General features: G+C 41.8%; 1 protein-coding gene across 2 annotated transcripts in view; it reads left to right on the top strand.

The window, feature by feature from the left end:
- LOC139366988 (serum/glucocorticoid regulated kinase family member 3) overlaps nucleotides 1–23,163 on the top strand; it is a 33,824-nt gene that overhangs the window by 7,345 nt on the left and 3,316 nt on the right. For both annotated transcript variants that reach the window (XM_071104816.1, XM_071104817.1), the window contains 11 exons: nucleotides 1,263–1,480; nucleotides 1,666–1,749; nucleotides 2,060–2,132; nucleotides 2,453–2,528; nucleotides 3,952–4,027; nucleotides 5,857–5,906; nucleotides 6,077–6,134; nucleotides 12,331–12,414; nucleotides 12,511–12,642; nucleotides 18,628–18,740; nucleotides 20,375–20,411. In XM_071104816.1, coding sequence (XP_070960917.1) covers nucleotides 1,403–1,480; nucleotides 1,666–1,749; nucleotides 2,060–2,132; nucleotides 2,453–2,528; nucleotides 3,952–4,027; nucleotides 5,857–5,906; nucleotides 6,077–6,134; nucleotides 12,331–12,414; nucleotides 12,511–12,642; nucleotides 18,628–18,740; nucleotides 20,375–20,411 — 861 coding nt within the window. In that variant the 5' untranslated portion in view covers nucleotides 1,263–1,402. The remainder of the gene's footprint in view (nucleotides 1–1,262; nucleotides 1,481–1,665; nucleotides 1,750–2,059; nucleotides 2,133–2,452; nucleotides 2,529–3,951; nucleotides 4,028–5,856; nucleotides 5,907–6,076; nucleotides 6,135–12,330; nucleotides 12,415–12,510; nucleotides 12,643–18,627; nucleotides 18,741–20,374; nucleotides 20,412–23,163) is intronic.

Genomic DNA, 23,163 nt, shown 5'->3' on the forward strand with positions numbered 1-23,163 from the left:
CGAGCTGTGGCAAGAAGGTTTGCTGTGTCTGTCAGCGTAGTGTCCAGAGCATGGAGGCGCTACCAGGAGACAGGCCAGTAACTCAGGAGACATGGAGGAGGCCGTAGGAGGGCAACAACCCAGCAGCAGGACCGCTACCTCCGCCTTTGTGCAAGGAGGGGTAGGAGGAGCACTGCCAGAGCCCTGCAAAATGACCTCCAGCAGGCCACAAATGTGCATGTGTTTGCTCAAACGGTCAGAAACAGACTCCATGAGGGTGGTATGAGAGCCCGACGTCCACAGGTTGGGGTTGTGCTTACAGCCCAACACTGTGCAGGACGTTTGGCATTTGCCAGAGAACACCAAGATTGGCAAATTCGCCACTGGCGCCCTGTGCTCTTCACAGATGAAAGCAGGTTCACACTGAGCACATGTGACAGACGTGACAGAGTCTGGAGACGCCGTGGAGAACGTTCTGCTGCCTGCAACATCCTCCAGCATGACCGGTTTGGCGGTGGGTCAGTCATGGGGTGGCATTTCTTTGGGGGGCTGCACAGCCCTCCATGTGCTCGCCAGAGGTAGCCTGACTGCCATTAGGTACCGAGATGAGATCCTCAGACACCTTGTGAGACCATATGCTGGTGCGGTTGGCCCTGGGTTCCTCCTAATGCAAGACAATGCTAGCTAGACCTCATGTGGCTGGAGTGTGTCAGCAGTTCCTGCAAGAGGAAGGCATTGATGCTATGGACTGGCCCGCCTGTTCCCCAGACCTGAATCCAATTGAGCACATCTGGGACATCATGTCTCGCTCCATCCACCAACGCCATGTTGCACCACAGACTGTCCAGGAGTTGGCGTATGCTTTAGTCCAGGTCTGGGAGGAGATCCCTCAGGAGACCATCCGCCACCTCATCAGGAGCATGCGCAGGCGTTGTAGGGAGGTCATACAGGGACGTGGAGGCCACACACACTACTGAACCTCATTTTGACTTGTTTTAAGGACATTACATCAAAGTTGGATCAGCCTGTAGTGTGGTTTTCCACTTTAATTTTGAGTGTGACTCCAAATCCAGACCTCCATGGGTTGATACTTTTGATTTCCATTGATCATTTTTGTTTGATTTTGTTGTCAGCACATTCAACTATGTAAAGAAAAAAGTATTTAATAAGAATATTTCATTCATTCAGATCTAGGATGTGTTATTTTAGTGTTCCCTTAGTTTTTTTGAGCAGTGTATTTTTGTTCAGTGTATAATCTAATCTCTCTCATCTCTTGTCCACAGCAGTCAACCAGGATGAGGATGGTTCAGTTGTCCATGTGAGCTCTGTCCAGGACCGGACGCTGTGGAAGGGTGCTGAGAGGCTTGACCTCTGACCTACGCTTTGGCCTCAAATCTCTGAACTCTGACTGCTCCAGCTCAGGATGGAGGAGCAGTCCAGCTTCCCTAATGTCAGCATCCCCTGCTACAACGAGCAGAGGGACAAGAAGAAGCGCTACACTGTGAGTAATGAGTATAGTATAATAGTGTTGCTGTGGCAACGGCTGTTCAGCAGGCAGTATTACAGACTTGTATAGACATTATACAGAATGGTTATTAGAGAGCGTTTATTATCAGTAGAAAGTAGGGCATCGGTGTCGTTTGTCTAGGTCTATACTAAAATGTGTTTTCCTCTACATTTGTCCAGGTTTACAAAGTGATGGTCAACGTAGGAAGACATGAGTGGTTTGTCTTCAGGCGATACGCAGAGTTTGACAAGCTCTACAACACAGTAAGTGAAAGTGTTACAGTGTGATAAATGCATGTTGTCGTGAGACTCCAGGCTTCCTTTCTTACTGAACCTTTTCATCAGAGATCTGCTGACTAAACTGGGCAAAACTCGATTTTAATCAAAATAGAATCTTATCCGATGTTTTAAGGAGTATTTTTCAGGCTGTGAGTGGGGATTTATGTTTAGTTGACATTTAGAAAATCAGGCAATTCATTGGGAAAATGAAAGTAGAGTCATTTTGGTCTCTGTGACATCTATTTTTATATATACTTTCTATAATCTGATTTGTCTGTCTTTTCTATTTATGCAGTTGAGGAAACAATTTCCATCTTTGAACTTGAAAATCCCAGCTAAGAGAATATTTGGGGACAACTTTGACCCAGGTACCGTATTGATTAATCTGATAAAAGTACAGTATACTGCCTGTAACTGCACTCTATTATAAAAATGTATTCAGTAGATCAGAATTCAGTACAGACCCCTCTGTTTTCCACTGACCTTCAGCCAACTATTTTGTTTTATTTAAATTGTAAACAAATTAGCTTATTTGGGTATTACAAACTAGATTACGGATGATATGAAACTACACCAGAAAACTTTCTATCATATCTGCTCGTGTGTCTCTAGGTTGTCTTTAATTTGTGATACCGGGTCAATATCATATATTCTATTTATGAAATTGTCCATTTCTTTTTTTTTTTAGAGTTTATCAAGCAAAGAAGAACAGGTTTACATGAGTTCATTCAGAGACTGGTCTCACATCCTCAGCTTAGTATCCAGTAAGTATTGTATAACTGATCAGCTAGCTAAATAAGTTATTGAATTAAATTGAAAATGAACCAAATCGATCTGCCTCACTTTATGCAAGTGTGACGCCCCCTATACAAGTAGGAAGTTACCCCTAGAAACGAATCTAAGGTCAGTTTTGTGTTTCCTCCCCTCATGGTTACAGTTCTCCCTATTGGTTACGGTTCTCCCTATTGGTTACGGTTCTCCCTATTGGTTACGGTTCTCCCTATTGGTTACGGTTCTCCCTAATGGTTATGGTTAGGATCTGGGGATGATAAGCTCAGAAGGGAGCATATGTATGTCGCATCATGGCGGTATCTCCTGAACAATGTTGAGATTCGTTCCTTGAAAAAGTAAATATTACTTGTTACATTTCGCAAAAGTAACATATTACTTTACAATATTGCTTTGTGTGGAAAGTAACATGTTATATTACTTTCTGTTACTTTCATGGAAAAAAAATCGAAATCTCACAGTTTGTTTGACTGTCAGAGGGAGCAAGATCTGCGTGTGCTCTACCAAAGATAGTAAGTAGACTAACTCAGGTTTGATCACTAGTTTCTCCTTTCATCTGTGGTGATGCTTTCCTGTGCTAGTCTACAAGTGCTGTGCTATCATACGGGCTGCTTATTTAGCCATATACTGTAAACCAAAAATCTGTACAGATTTCTTATCTTTTCATTCGAAATCTTTCTCTCGAGCCGCCAGTTCTGGTTTTAGACCACACAGACCCGTAGAGATGTATAGAGGGTCACTTGCCACTAGATGGGAGAGACCTCTATGGGCCTTGCTATCACAGATGTGATGGCAAAAATCTACATTTCACGTTTTAAAGTTTATTCGCAACTTGCACAGGACGTAAAACTTTACAGTATAATTCTTACCTTGAGTCCTCTTTCCCAACAATGCAGTGATAATAATATAGATCATTTTTACTTTATTTTTATTTAAATAGGCAAGTCAGTTAAGAACAAGTTCTTATTTTGATGGAAACATGAATGTAAGTACCTTATTCAATATGCAGGGGTACTGGAGTGGTTGGGGTGGGTTTCAACATTTTTATGGATGTAGCTGTCGTGACATTTCTCCAAACAGCCTTTTTCCACTCGCTGGAGAACTAAATGAGGAAACCAGTCGAGATCGGGTCAAGGAAACATGCGCCCGGTAGAGAGATGATTCTGAAAGTAACACACGTTAGTTGACAAAGTAACTAATAATATTACCCAATTTCAAAAGTAACATGTTACTCATAAAAGTAATTTGTGACACGTTACCCCCAACACTGCTCCTGACCCAGTGATGTTTAACATGGAGTCTAAAAGCAGTGGTTCTCTAACAGCAGTGGCTTTGTGTATGTCTCAGTCAGACCCTTAACGTGTGACCACTGCCCCTCTCTCTCTATCTATCTGATAGGCCTGATGTCAGAGCATTCTTGCAGATGGACAAATCTCTAAACTTCTCAGACGCATCCGAGGACGAAGATGACAAGGTAGGGGATGACAGGACAGTATGATGTCTGTGGAAAGGAGATAAGACTGTTTTATGGATTTAGTTGTCACCTCTTGAAACTGAAGAAATATGTCACATATGGCCTTGAGGGAGCATTGAATAACATCTCTGCTCTGATTTAGCATGAATGAGTACTTGATTAAGTATTCTATGTATTGGATATTGTATTATCAACGTGTGATAAAATTATTACATTCTACAACAATAACGCAGCAGTGTACAGTTGTCATTTGAGACTTCAAATTAAAGTTTATTTGTCACGTGCGCCAAATACAACAGGTGTAGAACTTACAGTGTAATGCTTACTTGCAGGCTCTAACCAATAGTGGAAAAAAGGTATTAGGTGAACAATATGTAAGTAAAGAAATAAAACAACAGTAAAAAGACAGGCTATATACAGTAGCGAGGCTATAAAAGTAGCGATTGAGGTAGTATGTACATGTAGATATGATTAAAGTGACTATGCATATATGATGAACAGAGAGTAGCAGTAGCGTAAAAGAGGGGTGGGTGGTGGGACACAATGCAGATAGCCCGGTTAGCCAATGTGCAGGAGCACTGGTTGGTCGGGCCAATTGAGGTAGTATGTACATGAATGTATAGTTAAAGTGACTGCATATATGATAAACAGAGAGTAGCAGCAGCGTAGAAAGAGGGGTTGGGGAGGCACACAATGCAAATGGTCCAGGTAGCCATTTAATTACCTGTTCAGGAGTCTTTTGGCTTGGGGGTAAAAACTGTTGAGAAGCCTTTTTATCCTAGACTTGGCACTCCGGTACCGCTTGCCATGCGGTAGTAGAGAGAACAGTCTGACTGGGGTGGCTGAGGTCTTTGATAATTTTTTCAAAGGACTTCATGGCTACGGACGTGAGTGCTACGGGTCTGTAGTCATTTAGGCAGGTTGCCTTTGTGTTCTTGGGCACAGGGACTATGGTGGTCTGGTTGAAACATGTTGGTGTTACAGACTCAATAAGGGACATGTTGAAAATGTCAGTGAAATCACCTGCCAGTTGGTCAGCACATGCCCGGAGCACACGTCTTGGTAATCCGTCTGGCCCTGCAGCCTTGTGTATGTTGACCTGTTTAAAGGTCTTACTCACGTCGGCTAGGGAGAGTGTGATCACACAGTCGTCCGGAACAGCTGATGTTCTCATGCATGCCTCAGTGTTACTTGCCTCGAAGCGAGCATAGAAGTGATTTAGCTCGTCTGGTAGGCTCGTGTCACTGGGCAGCTCTCAGCTGTGCTTCCCTTTGTAGTCTATAATAGTTTGCAAGCCCTGCCACATAAGTCGAGCGTCGGAGCCGGTGTAGTATGATTCAATCTTAGCCCTGTATTGGCGCTTTGCCTGTTTGATGGTTCGCCACAGAGCATAGCAGGATTTTTTGTAAGTTTCCGGGTTAGAGTTCTGCACCTTGAAAGCGGCAGCTCTACCCTTTAGCTCAGTGCGGATGGTGCCTGTAATCCATGGCATCTGGTTGGGGTATGTACGTACAGTCACTGTGGGGATGACGCCTTTGATGCACTTATTGATAAAGCCAGTGACTGATGTTGTGTACTCCTCAATGCCATCGGAAGAATCCCGGAACATGTTCCAGTCTGTGCCAGCAAAACAGTCCTGTAGTTTAGTATCTGCTTCATCTGACCATTTTATTTTAATGGACCGAGTCACTGGTGTGTCCTGCTTTCATTTTTGCTTGTAAGCAGGAATCAGGAGGACAGAGTTCTGGTAGAATAAAGATTTAGACTATGGCCTCGTTTACGTACGTCTGCGTTTTTAACCTAGATCCTCTGTTCTCTCTGGTTTGCAGAACAGCTCTACCTCCAGAAATATTAACCTGGGACCGTCTGGAAATCCACAGTAGGTTACACAGTCCCACGTTGAATTGAAGCCTGCAGATATTTCTGTTAATGTGTTTTCTGGATGTCATTTTCCTTTTACGTAACCTTTGCAGGCCTTATCGTAGTCATTCATTTGTTCTAAAAATTTCACTTATTTTGTTTGCTTACCTTATGTTTTCCACATTTTAGTGCAAAGCCCACAGACTTTGACTTTCTCAAAGTCATCGGAAAGGGGAGCTTTGGAAAGGTATGTGATTATGCATAATACAGTATATATACACACTACCGTTCAACAGTGTAGACATTAATATTGTATTGGAATATCTACATAGGCGTACAGAGGCCCATTATCAGCAACCATCACTCCTGTGTTCCAATGGCACATTGTGTTGGCTAATCCAAGTTTATCATTTTAAAAGGCTAATTGATCATTAGAAAACCCTTTTGCAATTATGTTAGCACAGCTGAAAACTGTTGTGTAGCAATAAAACTGGCCTTCTTTAGACTAGTTGAGTATCTGGAGCATCAGCATTTGTGGGTTCGATTACAAGCTCTAAATGGCCAGAAACAAAGACCTTTCTTCTGAAACTCATCAATCTATTCTTGTTCTGAGAAATGAAGGCTATTCCATGCGGTAAATTACCAAGAAACTGATGATCTCGTACAATGCAGTGTACTACTCCCTTCACAGAACAGCGCAAACTGTCTCTAACCAGAATAGAAAGAGGAGTTGGAGGCCCCGATGGACAACTGAGCAAGAGGACAAGTACATTAGAGTGTCTAGGTTGAGAAACAGATGCCTCACGTCCTCAACTGGCAGCTTCATTAAATAGGACCCGCAAAACACCAGTCCTAACGTCAACAGTGAAGAGGCGACTCCGGGATGCTGGCCTTCAAGCCAGGGCTGCAAAGAAAAAGCCATATCTCAGACTGGCCAATAAAAAGAAAAGATTAAGATGGGCAAAATAACAGACACTGGACAGAGGAAGATTGGAAAAAAGTGTTATGGACAGACAAATCTACGTTTGAGGTGTTCGGATCACAAAGAAGAACATTTGTGAGACGTATAAAAAATGAAAAGATGCTGGAGGAGTGCTTGATGCCATCTGTCTAGCATGGTGGAGGCAGTGTGATGGTCTGGGGGTGCTTTGGTGGTGGTAAAGTGGGAGATTTGTACAGGGTAAAAGGGATCTTGGAAGAAGAAAGGCTATCGCTCCATTTTGCAACGACATGCCATACCATACCCTGAGGACGGTGCTTAATTGAAGCGAATCTCCTCCTACAACAGGAGAATGACCCAAAGCACAGCTCCAAACGACGCAATAACTATTTAGGGAAGAAGCAGTCAGCTGGTATTCTGTCTATGATGAAGTGGCCAGCACAGTCACCGGCTCTCAACCCTATTGATCTGTTGTGGGAGCAGCTTGATTATATGGTACGTAAAAAGTGCCCATCAAGCCAATCCAACTTGTGGGAGGTGCTTCAGGAAGCATGGGGTGAAATCTCTTCAGATTACCTCAACAAATTGACAACTAGAATGCCGAAGGTCTGCAAGGCTGTAATTGCTGCAAATGGAGGATTCTTTGACAAAAGCAAAGTATGAAGAACACAATTATTATTTCAATGAGAACTCATTTCATGTATGTTTTCATGGAAAACAAGGACATTTCTAAGTGACCCCAAACTTGAATTAGCAGCACAGATGCGCTAAACAGTTGCCAATAGCCTTCTAGTAGCTACCCTTTTCCCAGTTAGGAAACACAAGCTGCTATACAAAATTAAAAACAATCGCGGCATTGAGATTAATCGTAAAACAGCGGTCAAGCTATGAGGATAGAAAAGTAGGCTGTCTTTGAATTTGTAGTCTTGCTCAACCCTCCCACTTTCCCCATTGCATTTCATAGCCAGGTACTGAATCAGATCCTGGATCAGATTCTGTAGCCAAGTCTCCTTCTTTTCCTCAGAGAAAACGCCTTGATTCTAGCCCTTATGGCCCATAATACTGGAGCTAGGTCTATAATTGTTTGTGCATTGGCGGGTCACATTTTATATTTATAAAGCGTATTGCGGGGCGTTCTAAAGATAGGCTACTTGCGGACCGGACCATTAACCATTTGATAGGCTACACCTTATTCAGCCATGTTACCTCATTACCTAGCTATAGCTAATAACCTGCAGGACGCAAGGTTTTGGAACATTCAGATAAAAATATGATTTGTTGAGCAAACATGCCTCGCTGACATGTTGAATAAGGAATAACGTTTGCTCTAATCATAGGATTTCTATCTGCAACATTTGAGAACGTTTTGCAACTGAACGTGGCCCTGGTAACCTTACCAGTAGCTTATATGCAAACAGTTGGTGGCACAGAAAGAAAGGGAACTGGATAGCAGACAAGTTGACTAAATTCCTCTAGCCACTACGCTATATCTGACTAGATAAATAACTTTATTTTGAGTTAATGTGAACTGAGAGACTCCAACTTGAGCACTGCGACTCGGACTTCAGCCATAGGGACTCGTGACTCGATTCGAACTCGAGGATTAGTGACTCGACTACATCACTGGGCAAAACAGTCACTATCTCCCTTTCGAAGTCATTAGCCCGGTTCTACTTTAGGACACCAATGTGGCTGTGGAGTCTGTGGAACTTTGATAACAATGTCAATGATGTGATGGAGGTGCAGCCCAGACTACTTTGCCTAGACTTTGCGGCACCATCTTGTGCTTGTCTCTAGCTCTGTGTCTCTGTCTGTCTGTAATGTACAGTATCCATGTAGGCTGAATTTGGAATTTACATGGACAAAAATTGTATATACAGTGCATTTGTTTTTTTTGTTACAGCCTTATTCTAATATTGATTCAATTGTATTTTTTCCTGGTCAATATACACAGACAATACCCCATAATAGCAAATGTAATTATTATTAGATTTACATATCACATTTACATACAGTAATAGTCAAAAGTTTGGACACACCCACTCATTCAAAGGTTTTTATATTTACTCTTTTCTAAGTTGTAGAATAATAGTGAAGACATCAAAACTATGAAATAATACATGTGGAATTATGTAGTGACTAAAAAAGTGTAAAACAAATCTAAATATATTTTATATTTGAGATTCTTCAAAGTAGCCACCCTTTGCCTTGATGACAGCTTTGCACAATCTTGGCATTCTCTCAACCCGCTTCATGAGGTAGTCACCTGGAATGCATTTCAATTAACAGGTCTTGTTAAAAGTTTATTTGTGGAATTTCTTTCCTTAATGCGTTTGAGCCAATCAGTTGTGTTGTGACAGGTAGGGTTGGTATACAGAAGATAGCCCTATTTGGTAAAAGACCAAGTCCATATTATGGCAAGAACAGCTCAAATAAACAAAGAGAAACGACAATCAATCATTACTTTAAGACATGAAGGTCAGTCAATCCGGAACATTTCAAGAACTTTGAACGTTTTTTTCAAGTGCAGTCGCAAAAACCATCAAGCGCTATGATGAAACTGGCTCTCATGAGGACCGCCACAGGAAAGGAAGACCCAGCGTTACCTCTGCTGCAGAAAACAAGTTCATTAGAGTTACCAGCCTCAGAAATTGCAGCCCAAATAAATGCTTCAGAGTTCAAGTAACAGACACATCTCAACTGCTCAGAGGAGACTGCATGAATCAGGCCTTCATGGTCAAGTTACTGCAAAGAAACAACTACTAAAGGACACCAATCAAAATAATACTTAATAATAATAATACTTAATAAGACTTGCTTGGGCCACATGAGAAATGGACATTAGACCGATGGAAATCAGTCCTTTGGTCTGATGGGTCCAAATTTGAGATATTTGGTCCCAATCGCCGTGTCTTTGTGAGACGCAGAGTAGGTGAACGGATGATCTCCGCATGTGTGGTTCCCACCGTGAAGATTGGAGGCGGAGGTGTGGGGGTGCTTTGCTGGTGACACTGTCAGTGATTTATTTAGAATTCAAGGCACACTTAACCAGCATGGCTACCACAGTGTTATGCAGCGATATACCATCCCATCTGGTTTGCTCTTGGTGGGACTATCATTTGTTTAAGAGGACAATGACCCAAAACACATGTCCAGGCTGTGTGAGGGCTATTTGACCAAGGAGAGTGATGGAGTGCTGCATCAGATGACCTGGCCTCCACAATCGCCGACCTCAACCTAATTGAGATGGTTTGTGATGAGTTGGACGAAAGAGTGAAGGAAAAGCAGCCAACAGGTGCTCAGCATATGTGGGAACTCCTTCAAGACTGTCGGAAAAGCATTCCTCATGAAGCTGGTTGACAGAATGTCAAGAGTGTGCAAAGCTGTCATCAAGGTAAAGGGTGGCTACATTGAAGAATCTAAAGTCTAAAATATATTTTGATTTGTTTTATACTTTTTTTGGTTATAACATGATTCCATATGTGTTATTTCATAGTTTTGATGTCTTCTACAATGTAGAAAATAGTAAAAATAAAGAAAAATCCTTGAATGAGTGGGTGTGTCCAAACTTTTGACTGGTACTGTAAGTTTTCAGACCCTTTACTCAGTACTTTGTTGAAGCACCATTGGCAGCGATGACGGCCTCAATTCTTCTTGGGTATGACGCTACAAGCTTGGCACACCTGTATTTGGAGAGTTTCTCCCATTCTTCTCTTCAGATCCTCTCAAGCTCTGTCAGGTTGGATGGGGAGTGTCGCTGCACAGCTATTTTCAGGTCTCCAGCGATGTCCGATCGGGTTCAAGTCGGGGCTCTGGCTGGGCCAGTCAAGAATATTCAGAGACTTGTCCTGAAGCCACTCCTGGGTTGTCTTGACTGTGTGCTTAGGGTTGTTGTCCTGTTAGAAGGTGAAATCAAGGATCTCTCGGCACCTTGCTCCGTTCATCTTTCCCTTGATCCTGACGAGTCTCCCAGGCCCTGCCACTGAAAAACATCCCCACAGCATGATGCTGCCACCACCATTCTTCACCGTAGGGATGGTGCCATGTTTCCTCCAGACGTGACGCTTGACATTCAGGCCAAAGAGTTCAATCTTTGTTTCATCAGGCCAGATAATCTCGTTTAACATGGTCTGAGAGTCCTTTAGGTGCCTTTTGGCAAACTCCAAGCAGGCTGTGCCTTTTACTGGGGAGTGGCTTCTGTCTGACCACTCTACCATAAAAGCCTGATTGGTGGAGTGCTGCAGAGATGGTTGTCCTTCTGGAAGGTTCCCCCATCTCCACAGAGGAACTCTGGAGCTCTGTCAGTGATTATCGGGTTCTTGGTCACCTCCTTGACCGACCCTCTTCCCCGATTGCTCAGTTTGGCCGGGCGGCCAGCTCTCTGAAGAGTCTTGGTGGTTCCAAACAACTTCCATTTTAGAATGATGGAGGCCATTGTGTTCTTGGGGACCATCAATGCTGCACAACTCTTTTTGCACTCTTCCCCAGATCTGTGCCTCAACACAATCCTGTCTCAGAGCTCTACGGACAATTCCTTTGACCTCATGGCTTGGTTTTTGCTCTGACATACAATGTCAACCGTGGGACCTTATATTTATAAAGGCAGATGTGTGCCTTTCCAAATCATGTCTAATCAATTGAATTTACCACAGGTGGACTCCAATTAAGTTGTAGAAACATCTCAAGGATGATCAATGGAAACAGGATGCACCTGAGCTCCGTTTTGGGTATTATAGCAAAGGGTCTGAATACTTATGTAAATAAGGTATTTCTGTTTTATATTTTTAATACATTCGGTAAAATTTCTAAATCTTTTGGGCCTTTGTCATTGAGGTATTGTGTGTAGCTTTAATCCATTTTAGAGTAAGGATGTAACGTAACAATGTGGATAAAGGGAAGGAGTATGAACACTTTCCGAATGCACTGTATTTGTGTCATGTTTCTGCTGTTGGGAAAAGAATACGATGTTATGCAGAAAAATATGTTGGTTGGACAAGACTATTTATGTTTGTGGACATGGAAGCCTGTGATTTATGTTTACTATAGTTTGAGGCAATACAAATGCACTGTGACTCAAATGTAAGGCATTTAGTTGACTAAAATGGCCAACTGTGTCATTTTGACAATAACTAGATTAAATCATTATTCAAATGACAATGTGACTAAGACCTTAATTATATTTTAGTCTAAATGAATAAAACTAGACAAAATCAACAAAAGTGCCACAATTAGCACTGCTTTTGTCTTAAAGTAGTTCACTGTGAAGAGAAACTCCACAGCAACACAAACAATGACATTTTTTGTTTGCTCTTACCAGTGTGGTAAGGAATGCTGTTTTACTTCTTTGTCTATCAGTAGATGGCCTTTCCATTTGGGAAGTGATAGTCTTACAGTTCTGTAATTTCACTGCCTCATTGTTGGAAGTGTATTGTCCCTGATGTGGTAACTGAGGGGTTTTAACTACAATTGAACACCATACTTTTATATTCTCTCCCACGTGAAGGTTCTCCTTGCAAAACGGAAACTGGACGGGAAGTATTACGCAATCAAGGTCCTGCAGAAAAGGGTCATTCTCAACAGGAGAGAGGTAATTTATTCTGAAGTGTTATTACTCTGTTTCTCAATGTTGGGTACGTTATTTCTATGTTCACCCCACCAATACCATTTCTCCTGTTTCCACCAGCAAAAACACATCATGGCGGAGCGCAACGTGCTACTGAAGAATGTCAAACACCCATTCCTGGTCGGCTTGCATTATTCCTTCCAGACGACAGACAAGTTGTACTTCGTCTTAGATTTCGTCAACGGGGGAGAAGTGAGTAGTTTCACTCCTATGAATAATGGAGAACCACAGTGTTGTCACTGAGCTCAAGTAGGGAAACTCAGAATAATACAACACCGGAACCCTGCTGAAAATGTCCCTAGGAAATGACCCCTGACCTGAGTCCCAGTGGTGCTGACCAGGGGTTGGAACTTATTGTCCAATCGTTTCGTTCCGTTCTGACCAGGAAAATAAAGTTCTGAACCGTTTCGTACCAATATCGTTCCTTTTTAAACCTTTGAAATTGTATTTTTTAAATTTTTCAGGTGTGGAGAGAGGTTGGAGGAAGCTTGCCTTGATGGGCATCTTGTTATGACATACATTATCTTAATTAGGCCCACATAATTATACCAACGGAGGAGTGGCTTCTATGGATGAACTTTGAACTTCCGAGTTGGTTTAGCCATGGACCAGAGCTAGTTCTAGTGCTGGAACTTAAACACGTCTAACCGATCCCAATCAAAGGTGTTCTCACGTGCTCCACTAAGGCAGTTATATATCATTTGTCCTTGTGATAAAAAATGTGTGTAATACAAAGCGCAAATTAAAAGTAAGAATCTCTGAGCATCGTAGCACCATTAGTTGCAAAAATGTGATGTACCCAGTTGCAGCCCACTTTTTGGAAGCGAACCACTCTTTCGTCCCTTCTCTGTATCACCATCAAACACGTCACCCTCCCTTGGAGAGGGGGTGACCTTGACAATTTCTTGTTAAAACAAGAGGCTGCCTGGATCTTTAATTTAAAGACACTTGCTCCCGTCGGTCTCAACGTAGAAACTGATCTGAAGCCATTCTTGTGATTATTGTGTTTTTGCTATCCATTGTAAGTGTTTGTAGGCTTATGTAGCCACATTGTATCTATGATCGTATGTTATTCATTCATGCTTTTTACAAGTTCTATTTATATCTGTAAATCAACCAAGCCACACCTGGCCATGATTACAGACACCTGTCTGTGTCCTTTCAAAGTATATAATCTAGTGACCCGCAGTGTTTCTCATTATACCCTGATGAAGGCGGCTTGTCTGTCAATGTCGGTTATAAAATGATTGCATCTGAGCTCCTAGAGTGTGAGGCTCTCCTTTTCTTATTCAACTATTGTAGCCTTAACTAGCATTAAAAAAGTGAATATATTATTTTAAACATCTCTCCCTAATTTCCGAATCAGGCTTGTAACATTGTCAGTAGGCTACAGTAACCTATATAACATTGTCAGTAGTCTACAGTAACCTACATTGGGCTCCAAAATTACTGGCACCCCTGACTGGCAATGCACAAACAATACTTAAAAAAATATAAACAATATAATTATAGAGAGAAACTCAAAATACCAACGTGAGAAATACTGTACTTTATTAATGTTTCAATGGAACCCACCAAAATAATTTATTGAGTTAATAAAAAATCAATGTCCTCCAAATCAAGGTTTCACAATGAATGGCACCCTTAAAGATTATTGTAAATAACCTCTACCAAAATTAAACCAGGAATTAAATTCCACTTATTTAAGTGTATCTAAGTCTTAAGGAACATTACATCACTTCCTGTTTCACTAGGGTATAAAAATGAGGTAACACGCATGCAATATCCCTGTCATCCAACACCATGAAGAAAACAAAAGAACTGGCAGTTCAAAAGAGACAGATGGTCGTAGACCTTCATAAACCTGGTAATGGCTACAAGAAGATCCACAAACGATTGAATATACCACTGAGCACTGTCAGGGCAATTATAAAAAAATTCAAAAGATATGGAACAGTTAAACCTCACGGGTAGAGGACACATGCATTTTGCCCCCCAGGATAGGGAGGAGGATGGTGAGAGAAGCAACACAATCCCCAAAAATCACTGTGAGAGAATTGCAGGCCTTGGTGGCGTCTGGGGTCACCGTCTTGTGGTCACCAGGTTTCAAAAAGCACCATCAGATGCCACCTCCACAGGCTCTTTGGAAGGGTTGCCAGAAGAAAGCCCTTTCTGACCCCAAGACACAGACGCAAGCGCTTGGAGTTTGCCAAACGTCATTTAAATTATGACTGAAAGAAGGTGCTCTGGTCAGAAGACCAAAACTGAACGTTTTGGTCAGATACAGCAATAGCATGTTTGGCGTCGAAACAGAGATGTATACACCTCATACCCACGGTGAAATATGGTGGTGGGTCAGTGACGTTTTGGGGCTGTTTTAATCCCAGAGGTCCAGGGGCACCGGTTAAGATTGATGGCATAATGAATTCCACCAAGTATCAGGCAATTTTGGCTGACAATCTGGTTGCCTCTGCGAGAAGTCTGGGACTTGGCCGTAGGTGGACTTTCCAACAAGACAATGACCCAAAACATACCTCAAGATCCACACAGAAATGGTTCTGTGACCATCTGTTGCTGGACCTCAATCCAATCGAAAACCTGTGGGCTGAGTGGAAGAGGGCAGTTGATAACCGCAAAACCAAGAATGTGAAGGATCTTGAAAGGATCTACATAGAGGAATGGTCCAAAATCCCTCCAAATGTGTTCCTTAACCTTGTCAAACATTACAGGAAAAGACTCTGTGCTGTTATCCTTGCCAGAGGTGGTTGCACTAAGTACTAAATGAGGAGTGCCAATACTTATGAAACCTTGATTTTGGTCAAATGTATTTTGTATTAAATAATTGTATGATTTTGGTTAGTTCCATTGAAATTTTAAGTACAGTATTTCTCACATGTTGGTATTTTGAGTTTCTCTCTATAATTACACTCCCTGTCAAAAGTTTTAGAACACCTTCTCATTCAATGGTTTTTCTTAATTTTTTACTATTTTCTACATCGTAGAATAATAGTGAAGACAGCAAAACTATGAAACAACATGGAATCATGTAGTAACCAAACACGTGTTAAACAAATCAAAATATATTTTATATTTGAGATTCTTCAAATAGCCACCCTTTGCCTTGATGACAGCTTTGCATACTTTTGGCATTCTCTCAACCAGCTTCAACTGGAATGCTTTTCCAATAGTCTTGAAGGAGTTCCCATATATGCTGAGCACTTGTTAGCTGCTTTTCCTTCACTATGCGGTTCAACTCATCCCAAACCATCTCATTTGGTTGAGAGCGGGGGATTGTGGAGGACAGGTCATCTGCTGTAGCACCATCACTCTCCTTGGTAAAATAGTCATTTTCCAGCCTGGAGGTGTGTTGGGTCATTGTCCTGTTGAAAAACAAATGATAGTCCCACCAAAACCAAGCCAGATGGGATGGCGTATCGCTGCAGAATGCTGTGGTAGCCATGCTGTTTAAGTGTGCCTTGAATTCTAAATAAATCACAGACAGTGTCACCATCAAAGCACCCCAACACCATAACACCTCCTCCATGCTTTACGGTAGAAAATACACACACGCAGATCACCCGTTTTACCCACACCGCATCTCACAGACACGGCGGTTGGAACCAAAAATCTTCCATTTCGACTCCAGACCAAAGAACAAATGTTCACCGCTCGTGTTTCTTGGCCCAAGCAAGTCTCTTCTTATTATTGGTGTCCCTCAGTAGTGATTTATTTGCAGCAATTTGACCATGAAGGCCTGATTCACGCAGTCTCCTCTGAACAGTTGACGTTGAGATGCGTCTGTTACTTGAACTCTGTGAAGCATTTAATTTGGCCTGCAATTTCTGAGGCTGGTAACTCTAATGAACTTATCCTCTGCAGCAGAGGTAACTCTGGGTCTTCCTTTCCTGTGGCGGTCCTCATGAGAGACAGTTTTTTTTCATAGCGCTTGATGGTTTTTGCAACTGCACTTGAAGAAACTTTCAAAGTTCTTGAACTGTTCCGTATTGACTGACCTTCATGTCTTAAAGTAATGATGGACTGTCGTTTCTCTTTGCTTATATGAGCTGTTCCTGCCATAATATGGACTTGGTCTTTTACCAAATAGGGCTATCTTCTGTATAACCCCTACCTTGTCACATCACAACTGATTGGCTAAAACACATTGAGGAGGAAAGAAATTCCACAAATTCACTGTTAATTGAAATGCATTCCAGATGACTACCTCATGAAGCTGGTTGAGAGAATGCCAAGAATGTGCAAAGCTGACATGAAGGCAAAGGGTGGATATATGAAGAATCTCAAATATAACATATATTTTGGTTACTACGTTATTTCATAGTTTTGATGTATTCACTATTATTCTATAATGTAGAAAATAGTTCAAATAAAGAAAAACCCTTGAATGAGTAGGTGTTCTAAAACATATCCAGGATATGCTGCTTACCCCTATCCCAATATTAAACCACTGATCCAGGACATGCTGCTTACCCCTATCCCAATATTATACCACTGATCCAGGATATGCTACTTGCCCCTATCCCAATATTATACCACTGATCCAGGATATGCTACTTGCCCCTATCCCAATATTAAACCACTGATCCAGGACATGCTGCTTACCCCTCTGCCAATATTATACCACTGATCCAGGATATGCTGCTTACCCCTATCCCAATGTTAAACCACTGATCCAGGATATGCTGCTTACCCCTATCCCAATATTAAACCACTGATCCAGGATATGCTGCTTACCCCTATCCCAATATTAAACCACTGATCCAGGATATGCTGCTTACCCCTATCCCAATATTAAACCACTGATCCAGGATATGCTGCTTACCCCTATCCCAATATTAAACCACTGATCCAGGATATGCTGCTTACCCCTATCCCAATGTTGACAGTAAACTGTAAACATTTACATAGTTTATTTATTTACATTAGTTTATACACTTCAAAAGGAATCAGCTGCGACCCACTCCCAATCTACCATTTAAGTGTTAAAAAACCCATACATTTCAAAGCTTCCTTTTCAATAAAAGGAACTGTGCAGTGTAGGTGGTGGGAGCTGAATTTCCACATTTGAATAAGCACATCCTGGCCATTTAGTGCAACGTTGGCCAATGTAACTCCATAAAAATATTTATTAGCATTTTTATGCCATTCTGGGACTGTCAGAAAGAGCCAAAACTAAGAGTGATTGACAGGATGATTGAAGGTTTGTAATGTTTCTCTAACCTTGGTGTAATGGCCAGTCTGTATAAATATTTTGACAGTATTAAAATATTATAGATATCTACAAAAAAGCTACTGAGGTCTATGGATTTCCCTTAGCCTACAAATCTGGGATCAGGCTATGTGCTTTAGCTAACTCCTTTCATTATCGTTGTCATCAGTATGTGCTTTAGCTGGGGGGACTAGGCTCTATCTCCTCCGAAACCACTGAAACTTTGTTGCCTTTCCAGTTTTCGAGAGTGCAGAGGCTAATCTCATAGTTCATGTCATGTTGATGCTAGCACTTAACTTGCTGCTTGAGTCAATTGTAATTGTGATGTGGAATTTGCAGACAGGGCAGGAAGTTTGACCCACGGCTCTGTGTCAAGACTCGGCTACAATTGTTGTTAGCAACCTGGGCTAAATATCACTCCATACTCTGTCCATTAATTTATTATGATGTACTGCCAAAATAAAGGAAACACTTGAGTAAATGAGGGATACAAAGTCTTTTGAAAGCAGGCGCTTCCACACAGGTGTGGTTCCTGAGTTAATTAAGCAATTAACACATCCTATCGTGCTTAGGGTCATGTATAAAAATGCCCAGTTGTGCATTATTTTGGCTTACCATGGCTAGAAGAGGACATCTCAGTGACTTTGAAAGAGGTCTCAAAGGAGCATAGGGTGTTTAAAGGGTGTGTGTGTGTCAGTCACCAGATCTTAACCCAACTGAACCAGCGTTTTCCACCGCCATGAGCAAAACTCCAAATTATGGAATTTCTCATGTAAGAATGGTGTCATATCCCTCCAATAGAGTTCTAGACACTTGCGAATCTATGCCAAGGCACATTGAAGCTATGCTCTATTAAGACATTTTATGTTGGCGTTTCCTTTTATTTTGGCAGTTTCCTTTATTCCTCTGTAATGTCTCACTGGCACTGTGGCTGTATTCTATCATTCCAGCTTTTCTTCCATCTTCAAAAAGAACGGACCTTTCCGGAACCCAGAGCCAAGTTCTACATCGCAGAAATGGCAAGCGCACTGGGCTATCTGCATTCTCTCAACATAGTTTACAGGTACATGGATGTATGTATACAAAACATTAAGAACACCTGCTCTTTCCATTATATCGACTGACCAAGTGAATCCAGGTGAAGGCTATGATCCCTTATTGATGCCACTTGTTAGATGAAGGGGAGGAGACCGGTTAAAGAAGGATCTTTAAACGTTGAGACATGGATTGTGTATGTGTGCTATTGAGTGTGAATGGGTGAGACAAAGGATATAAGTGCCTTTGAACGGGGTATCGTAGTAGGTGCCATGCGCAAAGGTTTTTGTCAAGAACTGCAACGCTGCTGGGTTTTACAAGTTCAACAGTTTCCCGTGTGTATTAAGAATGGTTTACCACCCAAAGGACATCCAGCCAACTTGACACAACTGTGGGAAGCATTGGAGTCGACATGGGCCAGCAACCCTGTGGAACGCAATCAAAACACCATGTAGAGAAGAGAGTCATGCCCTGAAGAATTGAGGCTCTTCTGAGGGCAAACTCAATATTAGGACGGTGTTCCTAATGTTTGGTATACTCAGTGTATTCTATTCTACTGTATTTTAGTCAGTGCCACTCTGACATTGCTCGTCCTAATATTTCTTAATTCCATTATTTTAGATGTAAGTATTGTTAGATATTACTGCACTGTTGCAGCTAGGAACACAAGCAATAATATTTGATTTGAATGTTAGACACATTCTAAGGTTTCCTATGTCGTGAAACAGTTTCCACATTAAATATCCTGAATGAGCAATGAATGCAACACACAGCCCCTTTTTAATTAGTGGGAAAAGTCCAACTTCAAATAGCGTCTTTTGTGAAATTCCTGGAACTTTGATATTTGAAGTGTTCCTTTATCAAGAGGTCGGCTGTAGTAATGTTTAATACGTCCAATGTCACTGCTGTCATGGTTACAGCACGTGTATAGTCAGTCGTTCATTAACTGACATGTATTGTTCTCTACCTTTTTTGCCCTTCGTGCTGTTGTCTGTGCCTAACAATGTTTATACCATGTGCAAGTTTTAGTTGTTCCATTTCTGTTTTTTGAGGTCGGACTTTAGTACGTAGGGTGCACTGATTGGTGTCACCTCATTTGTCAGTATGTGTTACACCTGTGCTGGTTGCCATCTTGTTAGTGGGGTGTTTTGGTTGTTGGTGAGTGACTGTTAGTTCCCATTCTGTTTGAGCTGGGGAACGTAACGCATGTTTGTGCTGGTCTGGTGTGTAGTGTAGTGTAGTGGTGTCTCTTGCCTTTAACTAGGCAAGTCCAGAACAAATTCTTATTTTCAATGATGGCCTACTGGGGAACAGTGGGCTAACTGCCTTGTTCAGGGCAGAATGACAGAATGGGCAGAATGACAGATTTTCACCTTGTCAGCTCGGGGATTCGATCCAGCAACCTTTTGGTTAATGGCCCAACGCTCTAACCACTAGGCTACTTGCCACCCCCGGTTTAGTGTAATGCTGGTTCAGTGACTCATGTAAATTGATATCAACTGGATGCAAATCGCTAGGATTAAAGAAACCTCTCTTGATGATTGTTTTGATATCCTCTGTTGCCCAGAAGTAGGAAGATAATAGCTCTTGTAATCCATTAAGCACAGTTCTATTATCCAATATCAACATCGTTGGAAAATATTCATGTTTGTTTTTTCACAGGGACTTGAAGCCAGAAAATATCCTTCTCGACTTTGAAGTAAGTGTGACATCCTAACTCATTTGCAGTGCGTAAGTAATCTGTTTTATATGTGGAGTAGCTTAGGGCTGTATTCAATCGAAACTGCATTAGCAATCTTTTTGCTTAACAACTGCCTTCGTACAAATGTATCTTGACAACTGAAATCCTCCTCCCATGAATGTAGTCTACCTGGTATTTTAACATTACCCAAAATAATTCTGCATATCAGTTTAACCTCAAGGAAAGTGTTTACTTTAGTTTAGCCTTTACTACACTGAAACAAATATATGAATTCAACATGTTGGTCCCATGTTTTCATGAGCTGAAATAAAAGATCCCAGAAATGTTCCATACGCACAAAAAGCCTATTTCTCTCAAAATGTGTGCACACATTTGTTTACATCACTGTTAGTGTGCATTTCTCCGTTGCCGAGATAATCCATCCACTTGATAGTTGTGGCATATCAAGAAACTGATTAAACGGCATGATCATTACACAGGTACTGTGCTGGGGACAATAAAAGGCAACTCTAAAATGTGCAGTTTTGTCACACAACACAATGCCACAGAGGTCTCGATTTTTGAGGGAGCGTGCAATTTGCATGCTGCCTGCAGGAATGTCCACTAGAGCAGGAATGTCCACAGAGAATTTAATTTCTCTACCATAAACCACCTCTCACGTTATTTAAGAGAATTTGCCAGTACTTCCAACCGGCCTCACAACCGCAGATTATGTGTAATGTGTCGTGTGGGCAGGCGGTTTGCTGATGTCCACGTTGTGAACAGAGTGCCATGTGGTGGCAGCGGGGTTATGGTATGGGTAGGCATAATCTACGGACAACGAACACAATTGGATTTTAGCAATGGCAATTTGAATGCACAGAGAAACCGTGACGAGATCCTGAGGCCCATTGTGCCATTCATCCTTCACCTCATGTTTCAGCATGATAATGTCGCAAGGATCTGTACTCAACTCCTGGAAGCTGAAAATGTACCATTTATTCCATGGCCTGCATACTCACCAGACATGTCACCCATTGAAAATGTTTTGGATGCTTTGGCTCAACTTGTAAGACGGCGTGTTCTAGTTTGTGTCAATATTTGTTATTGTTAATTTGTTACTTTTTATTTTATTTTTTACTTTAGTTTATATCTTAAATATTTTCTTAACTCTATTTCTTGAACTGCATTGTTGGTTAAGGGCTTGTAAGTGCTACTACACCGGTTGTATGCGGCACGTGACAAATAAAATGGATTTGATATACAACAACTTCGCACAGACATTGAAAAGGAGTGGGACAACATTCCACAAACTACAATCAACAGCCTGATCAACTCTATGCGAAGGAGATGCATTGCTCTGCATGAGGCAAATGGTGGTCTCACTAGATACTGACTGGTTTTCTGATCCACGCCCCTAACTTAAAAAAAAAAAAAAATATATATATATATATATATATATATATATATCTATATCTGGGACCAACAGATGCATATCTGTATTCCCAGACATGTAAAATCCATAGATTAGGGCCTAATTATTTTTTTCAATTGACTGATTTCTTTAGATGAACTAACTTTGTAAAATCTTTTAAATTGTTGCGTTTTTATATTTTTGTAGAGTTTAAATGTTTTCAGTGTTTACTACTAAACTCAGCAAAAAAAGAAATGTCCTCACACTGTCAACTGCTTTTATTTTCAGAAAACTTAACATGTGTAAATATTTGTATGAACAAGATCCACAGACATGTAACTAACAGAAATTGAATATTGTGTCCCAGAACAAAGGGGGGCTGTATGGCTGGTGGAATTGTCATGCTGGAGGGTCATGTCAGGATGAGCCTGCAGGAAGGGTACCACATGAGGGAGGAGGATGTCTTCCCTGTAACGCACAGCATTGAGATTGCCTGCAATGACAACAAGCTCAGTCCGATGATTCTGTGACACACCACCCCAGACCATGATGGACCCTTCACCTCCAAATCTACCCCGCTCCAGAGTACAGGCCTCGGTGTAACACTCATTCCTTGAAAGATAAACTCGAATCCGACTATCACCCCTGGTGAGACAAAACCGTGACTTGTCAGTGAAGAGCACTTTTTGCCAGTCCTGTCTAGTCCAGCGACGGTGGGTTTGTGCCCATAGGCGACATTGTTGCCAGTGATGTCTGGTGAGGACCTGCCTTACAACAGGCAGCCCTCAGTCCAGCCTCTCTCAGCCTATTGCGGACAGTCTAAGCACTGATGGAGGGATTGTGCGTTCCTGGTGTAACTCGGGCAGTTGTTGCTATCCTGTACCTGTCCCGCAGTTGTGATGTTCAGATGTACCGATCATGTGCAAATGTTGTTACACATGGTCTGCCACTGCGAGGACGATCAGCTGTCCGTCCTGTCTCCCTCTTAGGCGTCTCACAGTACGGACATTGCAATTTATTACCCTGGCCACATCTGCAGTTCTCATGGCTCATTGCAGCATGCCTAAGGCACGTTCACGCAGATGAGCAGGGATCCTGGGCATCTTTCTTTTGGTGTTTTTTCAGAGTCAGTAGAAAGGCCTCTTTAGTGTCCTAAGTTGTCATAACTGTGACCTTAATTGCTTAAGCTGTTAGTGTCTTAACGACCGTTCCACAGGTGCATGTTCATTAATTGTTTATGGTTCATTGAACAAGCATGGGAAACAGTGTTTAAACCCTTTACAATGAAGATCTGTGAAGTTATTTTGAATTTGACAAATTACCTTTTTAAAGCCAGGGTCCTGAAAAGGGACGTTT

This window comes from Oncorhynchus clarkii, chromosome 15 (genome assembly GCF_045791955.1).
Source record: "Oncorhynchus clarkii lewisi isolate Uvic-CL-2024 chromosome 15, UVic_Ocla_1.0, whole genome shotgun sequence".
NCBI classification, from domain to species: Eukaryota; Metazoa; Chordata; class Actinopteri; order Salmoniformes; family Salmonidae; genus Oncorhynchus; species Oncorhynchus clarkii.